The 12,851-nt window shown below is 48.7% G+C and overlaps 3 protein-coding genes across 3 annotated transcripts; 1 reads left to right on the plus strand and 2 right to left on the minus strand.

The window, feature by feature from the left end:
- Positions 1-6,431: 6,431 nt before the first annotated feature.
- N7458_004151 (RAD52 DNA repair protein RADC) lies at positions 6,432-8,442 on the minus strand (the record flags this gene model as incomplete). Its single annotated transcript, XM_056907533.1, has 5 exons — positions 6,432-7,417; positions 7,466-7,646; positions 7,702-7,881; positions 7,949-8,035; positions 8,092-8,442. The coding sequence occupies 5 exons, from the start codon at positions 8,440-8,442 to the stop codon at positions 6,432-6,434; spliced, it is 1,785 nt and encodes a 594-aa protein (XP_056768260.1).
- Positions 8,443-8,806: 364 nt separating this feature from the next.
- On the minus strand, positions 8,807-9,841 carry N7458_004152 (uncharacterized protein; the record flags this gene model as incomplete). Its single annotated transcript, XM_056907534.1, has 3 exons — positions 8,807-9,310; positions 9,361-9,701; positions 9,760-9,841. The coding sequence occupies 3 exons, from the start codon at positions 9,839-9,841 to the stop codon at positions 8,807-8,809; spliced, it is 927 nt and encodes a 308-aa protein (XP_056768261.1).
- A 1,208-nt stretch (positions 9,842-11,049) lies between these two features.
- N7458_004153 (uncharacterized protein) lies at positions 11,050-12,296 on the plus strand (the record flags this gene model as incomplete). The annotated part of the gene is made up of 7 exons (XM_056907535.1): positions 11,050-11,088; positions 11,147-11,224; positions 11,304-11,326; positions 11,393-11,451; positions 11,513-11,631; positions 11,692-11,796; positions 11,856-12,296. The coding sequence occupies 7 exons, from the start codon at positions 11,050-11,052 to the stop codon at positions 12,294-12,296; spliced, it is 864 nt and encodes a 287-aa protein (XP_056768262.1).
- Between the last annotated feature and the right edge of the window lie 555 nt (positions 12,297-12,851).

The raw sequence follows: 12,851 nt of genomic DNA on the forward strand, positions 1-12,851 counted from the left end.
GAGGGGAAAAAACACAACACGAGGCAGCTAGGAGACGGGGTGGAGAAACCTGTTGACATCGAGTCTTGGGAGGCAGGTGGGCAACATGACTGGACCAGGTATGCAAGCGACCGGAGAGTTACATAGCTTTCCCACAGCATCGGACCTATCAAGAAAGACGGAGATATATATGCTTTCGGCATTTTGGCAAGAGAGGTTAGGTAGGTTAGATGGTGATCAACCTAGCGGGACTTTGGTGGTGGTGCGGGTGGTGGTGCGGGAGGTGGAGGTAATCACGACATCACTCCGAGGATTGCGTGGTGAGTAGTCCAGTAGAACCGGTTGAACAAAACCACATCGTTGGAGAATTTTCCCGAAGGCTTTATAATTTTGAAGATACTTTGGTTCAGCGAGGATGAAGTGGAGACTTGCTGTTTACCATCAAGTTTCTTTCGTGATGGGCCACTTCTAACTTGGACCGAGCCACGCATAGCTTATGCCAGCTCATGCTCATCGAATCAGGGCATCGGCACTACAGTTTCGAAGATACCGAAATATTGTAGAATCAGGTCTTCAGTCAGGTGTGAGCCCCACATTCGAGGACAGGCTTCCAAGGTCTAACTTGACTGCAGCTCCGGATGATGGCTAAGCGAGGCGAAGCAAAAAGAAGCTTGGCGGCCAACAACACCACTTTTCTCAGTACTTTGCTATATGTTCGGCGAAACATTTGACTTCCTACCCTCGGGCACGATAAGATGTCACGATAACAATACGAGTTAATCAATAGCCTAAATGGAAAGACGAACCAGGAAGTACTAATGCCAATCAGTCGCCCATCAGTTCATCAAATGGTTAGACCGGGCTGCGGAACGTCATTTACCAAGAAGGACACGTGGGACTGCTTAAGGTGTTCGTTGCTATCTGGCTTGATCTAAGCTGTATGTATAACGAGTAGGGTCATGTGTGGTTCCTAGAGAATAGAATGCACACTTGTCCTTATTGAATCAGTACAAGATATGATTTCGCAGCCGGGAACACTGGAGATATACACGACGCGGTGGAGTTCGAGTTGTTATTTCTGTTATTCAAGGGGTGAAAGCACCGCTATCAAACTATTGGCTTTCTTTGATTTATATGATCATGTTATTGCCTTTGAAGTACACATGGGTTTTCAGTCACAAGGACTCTTTGTCTGCAGCCTGGAAAAGCGGGGTATTATGTTACCAAGCTGTCTTGCGCCAAAACTCCGTACTTTTTGCGATCGTGTAAATCTCCCAGGGTTTCATGAACCCAATCGTGGTCTACAGTCAACATGGAGTCCACAATCCGCTTCCCCGGGCGATCCTGCATGTCTAGACAGGCCGTTTTTCTCTCCTCCTTCTCAATAAGAAAAAATAAAGAAATTAGGTTGTTTTCCGGAACGGGAAAATGCATGGCCAAAGCCGATGTGTATTACAGGTTTCTGTATAACAGTGGGCTACTGTATGTAGATTAACCCGAACATAGCCACGAAATGTCGGGGCTTTTATTTCTACTTTTTCTTGCGGTGTAGATCTTTTTCTTTGTTCGGAGAATGCCATTACTTAGTGCGCAATGCGCTGGGAGCATCGTGTCCACTACTTTGTTTAAAGGTGAGCGTCGGGGAGGCTGAAACATTACGTGGCAGGTATCAAGGCAATCCTGATCAGCCGCATCGAAGACCCCGGTTAGTCCGTTATTTTGTTTCGGGGAAGATATTCTGGTGGGGAATCAAAAGCACGAATTCTCGATCTGCATTCATTGTTCATGCCAAAGTACTGTTGTTCAGAGTGCTCTTTATTTACCAACTTATGGCCTCGGCAAGCAATATTGCAGGAGCCTTTGGGAGAAATCTGGACTCGCCTCTAAAGAAAATGAGTCACCCGTTATGCTAAATTGATCGAACGTGTCAACCAGCTTTCTCCAAGCGGAAGCAAAAGTACCGCAACACACAACAAGGACAAAAGGCCCTGGGGGGCATTCAGCGGTCCAAATGTATCTCAAAAAGTACCTTTCCAGACCTTTGCTCGGCCAGGGTTTTCTGGAAAGGTAAATAAATAGACCCAGATGTGATCCCAACACTAATCAATCGAGATATCGGCGCATCTGTGTGTCATTCTTAAACTGTGAAAAGCAATGATTGTAAAATACCTAAGAGGAAGGCGCTCTACATAATTATAAGCTCTTTCCTTTTCATATAAATGAAGTATCGGTCAATTCGGTCCTATTTTCTACGATATCTCGCATGAAAGTTCGGATATATTTCCGAGAGAAGAAGATTCTTCACTTGGCCTCGAGTCGTCGTTCGAGTCATCCTTCAAATCTGGTGTTAAGTCTCTTCCTACCAACCAAAATTAGTTTATTCTCTTCAATGTAAATCTGAACAAAAAATACCTCAATAAGAAGCAAAAATGCATTCCTCTCACCTCGAAAGATATGACGTCAAATGGGAAAGAAAATAATTAACCATGCGGAGGCGTGCTTACGGAGTACGTACTTTTGTAACATCAGCCTCCTCTCTGGTTATAGCTCTGATTACTGCTTGCCCTAGACGTTCTCGCCTCAAATTATTACCTTCACTAAACCGAGTGACCGGGTCAATTAGAACTTCGAACGATTTTTTGAGAAAGCATGAATGTGGCTTGACGCAACTCCATCACTCTAGATCACAATCTCCCATTTGAAATATATTTATCATCTCTGAATGCGTCACGTTCCTTGTGCTGTGGACTGAATTCCAAGACGAGCGCATTTAAATATAAATCTTTAACTCGATGAGTTCGCGTCAAAAATGATAATCTGGCGTAGTTATTCTAATGAACATGAAGCTCAACTGGTGGCAAATTTATAGGTCCGTAATTTTCAATTTTTTTGAATGAACAGTGGGTAGTTGAACTGGAGGGAAGCTCTACTAGCCCGGCACTTGCAATTAAACTAAATTAGAAATTTAATTTCATCTGACTGCATGGATAAACACTGTGTCCCTTTAGCTTCGCGTGTTTACTACTGTGTTGCATCCCTGCCAGGAAAATCAAAACTGAATTTGGCACACCATTGTGCGCCGTTAGGCCTATAACGAGCACCCGCAAAACCATTACCAAAATCCTCAGGCAAAATGTGATGTATCAAGTCGCCATATAACCCAGGTGAGACCGCGTCGACTTCGGCCACACAAGCACTCATCCCCTAGTTGGCATCCAGACACTCTGGCGCTTAAAGCCCATTTGGCCTCTTGTTGAACCCGAAATCTCATGACGCTACCTACAGCCATCCGATGGACCCAAGGATCGGTACTATAGGACGCATCATGGTGAAGGGTTACCAGCCTTCCTGGTTGCCTCGAAGTGGTATATGAGTCAACACATTCTTTTTTGGCAGGGGTGCATAAATTCTCGAATTACCGACCCAGAGCTCAGTTCGCAGAACTTGATGGGGCTGACTGCGAGGCAAACCATCGACTGCTGATCCTGTTTCATCTTGATTTGTGGGCGCTCGGGTCGTGCCGGTCCTCCCACGCGCGCTGCACAAAAACGACGAGTGGTGCTGGAAAAAGAAAAATAGAAAAATAAAATGAAATAGGAAAACAAAACAAAACAGGATATGGAGCCACTGCCCAATATTCCAAATTATTAACCCTTCTTCCACTATCTGGTACATTATTATCATGTAAAATAAGTGCAGTCCCCCGTTTTCGCTGCCGCAGCCACACCGTACTTTGCGGCGGATCAGGTATATACTTCCCCTAGACCCAGTCTGTTCCTGCGGTCTCCACTCTTCGCGCTTTGCTTTACCACCCCTCAACCAGTGTCACTACTACCTACTTATTAACTAGTCGTGAAGAGACGTTCTAAATCAGCTGTAGCCGCGAAATTTTTAAGCCAGTATAACCCTGAATTCAACGAAGGAACTAAGTCAAGAAATTCGCAGGGGTTAATCACCAGACAAGGTTAAAATTGGGTAGTTATCAAATCGTATACTATACACCAGGTGCTCACACGAATCCACAAGGCTCGTTCACTGCTCATTCCCATTTCGGCAGTCTAGGACGACCCACACCACCATAGCTGGAGATAGGTATGTCGATCATACCGTTTGTCGATTGTCCCTTCAAGCCCTGCCCTCGTTCTTCGGTACGTCCACTCCACTCTGTACATAATGACCTCGCCGCGGGCATGGTTGATCCAGTTCTTCTTGGCACAAAAGTACCTGTGAGCTTAAACATCGTATCTGCGCTTGAAAAATATAAACATTTCAATCCTTTGACTAGACCATGCACTACGAAGAACACCTCTATATCCATGTTTGATCATCGCAATAAACACTTCATAATCCAATTACAGAAATCCGTCATTTTTTCCATGAAACTCAAGTATCGCATCGTAACCACTTTTAGACATCCACTAAGAAGCAGCCAGGGGTGTTTGTCATTTCCTGATCAAGTTGCGTGTACTATCGATGACATTCCCTTTATGGACATACGTAAGAAATAAAAGGGAGATTTCCATCCCACCATTTGTCTCAGGCGGTTCTCAGGATTTGAGGTAGTGTTCACCGTTCGTGGCATAGGGTGTACGTTTCCGAACACAACATTGCTCGCAGCCTGGTGGGTTTGTGTCGCGAGAGCTGCGAGTTGCATGGTAGACTATTTTCAGTCAGGTATCGAGTGTCAGTTTGGTTGATTTCAGATTGTGCAGAAGGCAAGGAGGCACTAACTTGGAGCCCGATGATGGGAGCTATCTTCTTCAGATTGATCCATACAGTCCATTTTTTCAACAGAACTTGGGCCACTATTCTGTGGGCTTATCACAGAAGTATTCTTAAGAAATTTGAATACTCGGAGACATGTGTTGCATAGTTGGTTGAGTGGGGTGGTCATCGCAGCGATATAGTCGAATGAGTGGGACAAGAACTATGACAGAGAAAGGAGCTTGGGGTTCTTCGAGCCTTTTTAAAGGTGCCCAGTCAAGTCGCCTTACTCGTGCAAGCACTACATGGACTAAAATACCTATCTCCATCCAGTTTATTATGTGGCCTTTCCTCTTAAGCGATAGAAACCCCCCTGTTAAACCAGGAACTTTCCAGTCATCTGAATCTTCATCGAAATTCAGGGTTTAAAGATTTCACTAACACTCCAATATCAGAATTTCCGAGTTTTTTCATCATTTCAAGGCTAGCGCCGTATCGAAGAGCACGTATATGCACCAGAAAGCCACGAGGTTCTGTCAAGAGAAACGGAGGACACCGCTAATGCTTCGCAAATTACGAGATCTTCATTGGAGCGGCGCTGCGATGGAAGCATCCGAAGGAAAGTTCTTCTGGAACGACCTAAAAGAGGACTGTTTTTAACCGGTGATACAACGGATCTCAAATACCCACCTGATAGGTTCGCGGAATATCAAACGATACTCCCAAGCGCTTGGCCTAGGCAGATATCTCCCATTACCGACACGTCGGTCATTTTCATTCCGAGTTGTGGAGGGACGCTCAGGCCCTGGATCAAGCCCTGGATGGATGGGCGGGTCCAAGCCCTGATTCGCGATTCCCACACACCATGCGCTTCCTTCTTCTGCAGGAGCTTTCTTTGGTTCTCAAAAGAGAAAAGGGGTTATCAAGTCATTACGATATCGAAACGTCAGGACACCTTCCTGGCTTCCAAGTTGAGAGAACGGTATGTCGGCTAGAACCGCTCATGCTATAGAAAAGAATTCTACGATATTATTTCCCCGGATATTACTGGACTGTTCCTTCTTTCGGTCTCTCTTGTAGTGGATACCTGAACCGTCCCAAATGACTTAGACTCGACTCCACGTCAGATCAGCTGAAGAAGGAACTGACTCGTCGTACGCGAGAACAATTTCGAAGAGCCCCAACCCTGGGAAAATGAGGCCAGGATGGTATCGGACAGATATTGCTAGATTGTCTTACTCTTCCTGTATCTAGATTTCAGAGGAATCTATCTATACTCGGGCACTTCTGGCTTGAACGTGGAAGGTCGATCTTCTGGCTCTATCTAGGCTTTTGAGCTTCGGGCTAGAATAGGCGGCTAGCCTGGCCCTGATGCAGGTACAGCCCTAAAGCGAGGAGAAAAATTTCCAATCTACGTACTTGCTATGGCAAGGCAACCACATGGGATGGAGGCAACTGAAATATCCGAATCCTAATGGAAAGCGTGAAATCCTTATCTGCGGCGCGAGTAATGAAATGTTCTATCCGATCCGACATTCCTTTACCCAAAAGTCCAGAGCTTCCAAACTCAATGATCCCATACACCCCAACGCCTTCTTCCATTTCCTGGCATGCTGGACATGCAATGACAATGACGCCTTGAGCAAAATTGAAGACAGGGCCAGATACCGATAATAACAGAAAAATACCCGCTAATAGCATAACGATGCATCGCCCCGCGATTTTCAAAAAGCAAGAATGGGATATACTTATTGCTGAGGTGCTCGAGGCGGCGGCGGCTGTTGCTGTGGCTGACCAGGTACTATGTCTGCCATTCGAGGTCGCTTCGGGTCATTCGAGCCGGTAGTTGGTGGAGCAGCGGTTGGAAGTGTTCCGAGTGAAGCATTGGCGTTGGTAACATCGCTCAAGGGAGGGCGCTTGCCGTTCATATTTTGGGGTGGTACGCTACCACTTCGAGTCACTGGGCCTGAGCTGGGCGCGTTCTTCGGATCGATACTTGGTCGAGTCAATGGCTTAAAGGACGAAACGGACGGCCCTCGAGATAATGGGCTCCCGAACCCGCCTGCCGGAACTCCTGGGCCACCAACTCGGTGTGCAGGGTTGATAATGTCGCGCGAGTGTCCCTTCTCCGGGGCTGGTGACACGCCGGTACCACTTCTTATCACCGCGACTGTCTTCGTGTGATCAATTCCTGCAGTTTTGCGAATAGATGGGCTCTCTGCATGAGGGTCGAATTGTGATCCAGGTATCGGTGCGGCATTGGGGTTATCCCGCAGCTGATCAGCCGCCCGGGCGGAGAAAAACCCCACAGTTTGAGGTGGTGGAGGTTGACTGGAGTTGTCTTGATTGAACGCTGGGGCAGGTTCTCTTTTAACTGGAGGTTGTGCGTTGGCGTTAGCCATTGGTTGAGGCGGGCCCGAGGGTCTGGCATTTGGCATGTTAGGTGGCAGACCCGGTGCAGCCATTGGCCGTCTTTGATCGACCATATTCGATGGGTTCTGTCGTGCGTTTGGAGGTAATGATTGTCTTGCAGCAGGATTATTCGCACCGCTCCATCTCTCGGGTTTGGAAGGGGTTACGACGTTAGAGTCGAATCGGCCTGGTGGTGGTGCTCTTTGTTGGAACGAACGATTCATAGGAGTCGGTGGTTGGTGAGGTTGCTCTTGCTCTATCACGATCTCGTCAGGGTTACCCGTATGGGTCACTACAAAGTCGGCTTCGTCGAAAAGATCGCCTGGCTCCTGTCAGCAGAATTCAATAGAAGTTGACCTGCGGAGCATACTGCCGAATTCCCCATCACCGTCAAAGGCAGTAGTATGGCTAGGAGCACTGCTTCTTGCCGGTTCAACTGGGCGTGGAAGAGGCAAGTCATCATCCTCTATGACTCTATTATTAGGGACGGGTTCCTTTTTGATTGGTGCAAAGTCCGGATGACGGTGAAGGTCATTAACATCCCATCTGGCCTGTGCAAAATGTAAGTAGGGATAGCGCGGCGTCAGGGCCGTGGACAACACTCACAGGCGCAGTCTTTATCTTGGTGACCTTGGAAAGATAATCTTTGTCATAAACGCAATTACCCAAGACATTTCCAAAGTTTCGCAGTGCGCGTTTCAAAGCATCCGTCGTCCCTTCTTTCTTGGATTTCTCGAATGCGGCCGCTTTGCCCTTGCAATTCTCGATATGGCCATAGCCAATATCCTACCAAGCTTATCAGCCGATATTCTCGAAGGCGCGGTAAGTTTGGACGGAAATCGGGTTGTCATACCTCGTGAAATGACCCATCCTTGAGCGTGACTCGCACAATAACCGACAGTCCAAGGTTAACCTTGCCCGTGTTTTCATTCTCGTCAACCTAATCGGCAGCCATTAGTTGAGCATTCAACCAGAAGATAGCATATAGAAACGCACAAAATCAATATCAACTCTCTGGATTGAACTCGACCAGCCATTAAAGCCAAACACTTCGTTTGCAAGATTGATGCATTTATCTGCCGAGAGATAATGCACCTTCTGCCCCGCAGCACCGGGTCGTGAGGAAATGTATTCGGGTCCAAGTTTCCTATCCAGACGTGCTTGCAAAGTTGCAATCTGCATAGCAGTGTACTCGCTCATCCGGCGTTCGGGTTCCTCGAAGGGGTTCGTAATGACGGGACCTGGTCCATTGGGCATGTTTATGGAGGTGGGTCCGCCGCGATGTTGATCGCCGACACTGGGAGATACGCGATCAGTTGGTGAGTCCATGGGAATCGCAGATTTCATCAATAGGGTGTTTCGGTTCTCACGCTGGCATATTGTGTTGGTGTTGTTGTGTGTTGTCTGGTGGTGATGAAAGCGTGTCGAGCGCGTCTTACTCGTCGCGCGAGCGATCGCGATATCACGTGCTGATAGCCACTGATAAGGTAGGCAGCGAGCCCAGCAACAGAGCCTCATTTAGCTTGTATTGGATTTACAAGAGTTCGGAAATTTCAATTGGTTTGGAATCTATTAGGGAATGCAGTTTGTCTAGTAAGACCAGGCTCGCTTCCACTTTGTCTCAAATGTTCAATTCGCTCAGCTATCTCATGACTGTTTCCTAACCGCGGTGTATGCCCGGGGGGTTCCGCATGACTGCGACCACACAAAACTATTGAGCGATGAGACTAGCACTAGGCACGAGACCAAGATCCTTCAATGTCTCTCCGAAGAATTCAGCATCAAAGACTTTCTTGGGGAATGTCTGAGTGAAGCTTTGGACCTCAAGGCCGTCATCTTGCTTAAGGGCCTCGGCAACCTCGAACAGAGTCGTATTGACGGGCAATGTCTTCATGATATTACCCTTGGGAGTCTGGAAGCGCAGCCGAGTCTCAGTATAAGCAGAGGCAGGCTTGGATGCAACAGGACCAGCGGCAGGGGCAGGGGCCGCAGGTGGCGCTTGAGGAACTGCTACGCCAGCACGCTCAGCACGTTCGCGCTCAGCCTTGCGACGACGCTCTTCCTTGTCGGCTTCAATCTGTGCTTTGACGCGCAAAAGGTGTGCCCTGTCATCCAACTTCTCCTGTCTCTTCTTCGCTTCTTCCTTCTGTCTCTGCTTCTTTTCCAACGCGTCCTTAATGTCCTGGTTCTCCTGTGTGTTTTTCCGACGGATGTTCTACCGAGAATGTCAGCGGATTTCTAGTCATTCTCCAACGTAACACCTACCTCATTCTTTATCTGCTCGGCCTTGTCCTGCTCGGCCTGCGCACCGCGCTTAGCGGCGAGCTTCTGCCTCAACTCTTCCAGTCTTTCCTTCTTCTGTTCCTCCGTCAAAGGCGCGAGTTCTTCGGTCGATTCGGAGAAGTCGGTGTGCTCGGTCTTGGAGGCGTGGAACTCTGCTTGCGCCTGGCTCCGGAACTTCTTGCCACACTCGTTGCAGACCAAGCTGCGGGCTTCTTCACCAGGTTTGAGAGCCGGTGGTTCCTCATCTTCAGCTGGCTGAGACGTTTGGATCTCTTCCAGGGACTTGTCTTGATTCTCCTCCAGCCATTCAAGCGCCCCTTGCACTATACATGTCGTCAGAGAGAACGAAGCGGGGGAATAACCTGGGATATCGTGACCTACAGCCACCGGTCTTTTTAACTGCCAATTCTGCCCTCTCCTTGTCAAAGCCCATCTCGATGAGCTGGTCTAGATCGGAAGCCATGGTTCGTGGCGCTGATGACAACGAGGTGGGGGAGGATGATGTGATTTCGAGGAGTGATGGTACTGAAGCCTGAGGTGTGGCAACAATGCTGCGATATACGAAGATGAACGATGCCTTTTACTATCGAAGGAAAGAAAGAGTGGTGTACCAAGTTGACAATGGTGGATGTGAGGCGGTGGGGTGGGAAGTGTAAGAGCTGGAGCTTCTGGGTGACGTATCGCAAAGGCGGCGAGCGATAAGTGGTGCGGGCCTGCTCCGCATTCATGCGCTCCTGGGCTTTCTGAGCCAATTCACGATATATAGAAAGCTGTTGCATACAGCCCTGCTATAATGTAGGTATGTATCGCAATTTGCATACCTTGAAAGTAGACGCTTGTAAATACCAGCGTCTCCTGACTCTGTTTCCATTTTTAGAGTACGCTATCTTCCCAGGAATATATTTCTCGAGTGCTTCCAGTGGCAGTGTGGTCCACGATTTATGCGTCGATACTTGATCCGTTCAGGCAAGGAAGTGCATAGCTAGGGCTCTTAGTTCACGTTGAATCTACTGGTGCCAGAACCCAGCGGGTTACTTTATCCATGCCGACAGTGAGTCTCTGTCAGCGGCATGTGCCAAGTACTACTAATCTTGGCCCTTGCAGAAAGGACAATGTAGATTGGGAGCTCCGGGCGTACTGGGTGCATTCCTTGAATGTTAAGTCTTAATTTAAACGGTGGTCAATGCTTGAGGAAAGGTATTCAATACTGCTAATATTGTATAGTTTCAGACCCGTCCTGTGGGAACTATAGTAGTACTCTCTATTCTACGAACATAGTGATTGTTAATCGGGAGAGACCCCACAACGGGACAACATCACATGCAGTTATCATAGAGGTTTGGCTTTGCAACCCGAGGATGGAGAGTGTTGCACACCGAGGCAGTACGACATATGCCAGAAAACAGCGAACAATTACATTTCCCAACTAGGAAGGGATCCAGACTATGTAGAAACGTCATCTTTGTTGCGAGACGGTGACATCACCTGACTGCTGAGTCAGCGATATCCCCAAACGGACAATAATCAACTCCTGAGGCCCAGACTCCCTTGACACGATAGCCTCCCCTCCCTTTTCTTGACCGCAATCGCAACCTCGTCGCGGTAGCCTCAGGTCCCGTGTAAAACCTATTTCGAGTTTATTTTCTCCCTTTCTACGCCCTTACGATCGCCATGTCTATCGAACTCGACCCCCCGAGCTTGGCTTCCAGCGTGAGTTCCGGAACTTGGCAACCTAGCCCGGCGCAAGACACTGACTGGGTCTTCTGAGATACTAGGGCCTTTCAACCAGGAAGTATGCCAGATCCTCCACCTGCGGAATCCCACCCAGGACCCCCTGGTCTTCAAGGTACGTCTCGAGAGTTTCTTGCGGAGTATTCGTCAGGCACGAACCGCGGCTAACATGGATCTCTTTTGTTGTGCGACAGGTCAAGACCACTGCCCCGAAGCAGTATGTGCCTTCTCGATCCCTCCCATGAACATATCCTCGAGCGTTCCGATTACTGACATGCGCCAGCTACTGCGTCCGCCCCAACTCTGGCCGTATCGAGCCCGGCAAGCAAGTGGATGTCCAAGGTTCGCGATCCGCCTTTGATAAGCACCAAGAGCTGCGAAACTGACTTGATGGAATGAATAGTCTTGCTGCAGGCCATGAAGGAGGAGCCGACCGTTGACCAGAAGTGCAAGGACAAGTTCCTGGTCCAGTCCGTTGCGGTCACCGGCGGTGATATGGAATTTTCGAATGTTACCTCCATCGTACGTAATCTTCGGCACCGGGAAATGCAGGGATTTGACTAACCGTTTGGCAAACAACAGTTTGAGAAGACATCCAAGTCTTCAGTCATTGAGCGCAAGATTCGTGTCAACTGGTTGCCAGCTGATTCGGGTGTGTCCTCGCAACAGTCCCAGGCCAACGACTCGGTAAGTTGCTCCGCTTACCAGCATATCTCTCGCTGCTCCCTCTAAACATCATCACATAGGTATTGGAGGAAGAACCCCCTGCATACACGTCCCCCGGTGGTAACTACGAGACCCCCGCCGTTGGTCTTGCGAAAAAGAGCCCCGTCGACCAAACGTCTCCAATCCCCGCCCCCGATTTCTCCGAGAAGTCCATCAGCCCCGAGTTCTCCCAGCCCACCGAGTCCAGCACCTCCTTTGCAAATGCCAAGGCTGCCGTGACTAGTGCCTTCCCCTCCAGCGACGAACTGAAGTCCCAACTTGCCGATGCCAACGCACATATCCAACGGCTCAAGGACCGACTCGCGGATCAGGGCTTGCGGCAGCGGAAGACTGGCGGCGAGGCGCCGGCTGCCCCCGCGACGATGCAGCAGTCACATGCACAGACCGAGTCTGGAGTCTCTGTTCAAGTCGTTGCCGGGCTGTGCCTACTCAGCTTCTTGATCGCCTACTTCTTCTTCTAGACTCGTTGCGTGGATGGATCATACCGCACTGTGTGGTTTCCATTGTGTTTACGAACCCGATCACGTCTCAACGCCCTCTCTCCCGCTTCCCAATACTCCGAGCCTCATCTCGTTTCCTGTGTCTCTTGAAGAGCCTGCCGTTTTGATTTCAGCATCAGCCTTCTTGTCGTGTGTCTCCTACTTATTCTCCTTTTCCTTCTTTCCCTCCTGGTATCCATATTTCCTTTTCCCATCTTACCCGGTCTTGTGTGCGGCTCTCGATGAGTTCGAAGCTTCCTTGGTCCCATTCTGTTCTGCTCCCCTGTTGGTCTTTTCCTTACATTTCCTGTCTTGTCTAATATCTTATGATGAACGGACTAAGTGCTTCGATTCTCTCTTGTGTCATAAATGATAATCGAACCTTGGAAGATAATCCATACCCTTGCTCACAACTCGTATGCTAGTACGTTAGGTCCCGCGGTATACGAAGATTTCCAGATCGATCGGGACGAGAAATCTAGGAGTTCAAGATGTCCGATTCTAGACCAGTCACGTGAAACCAAGTACATGGCAATG

The sequence above is a fragment of the Penicillium daleae genome (assembly GCF_028827525.1).
Source record: "Penicillium daleae strain IBT 16125 chromosome Unknown utg000004l_segment0_segment0, whole genome shotgun sequence".
Taxonomy (NCBI): Eukaryota; Fungi; Ascomycota; class Eurotiomycetes; order Eurotiales; family Aspergillaceae; genus Penicillium; species Penicillium daleae.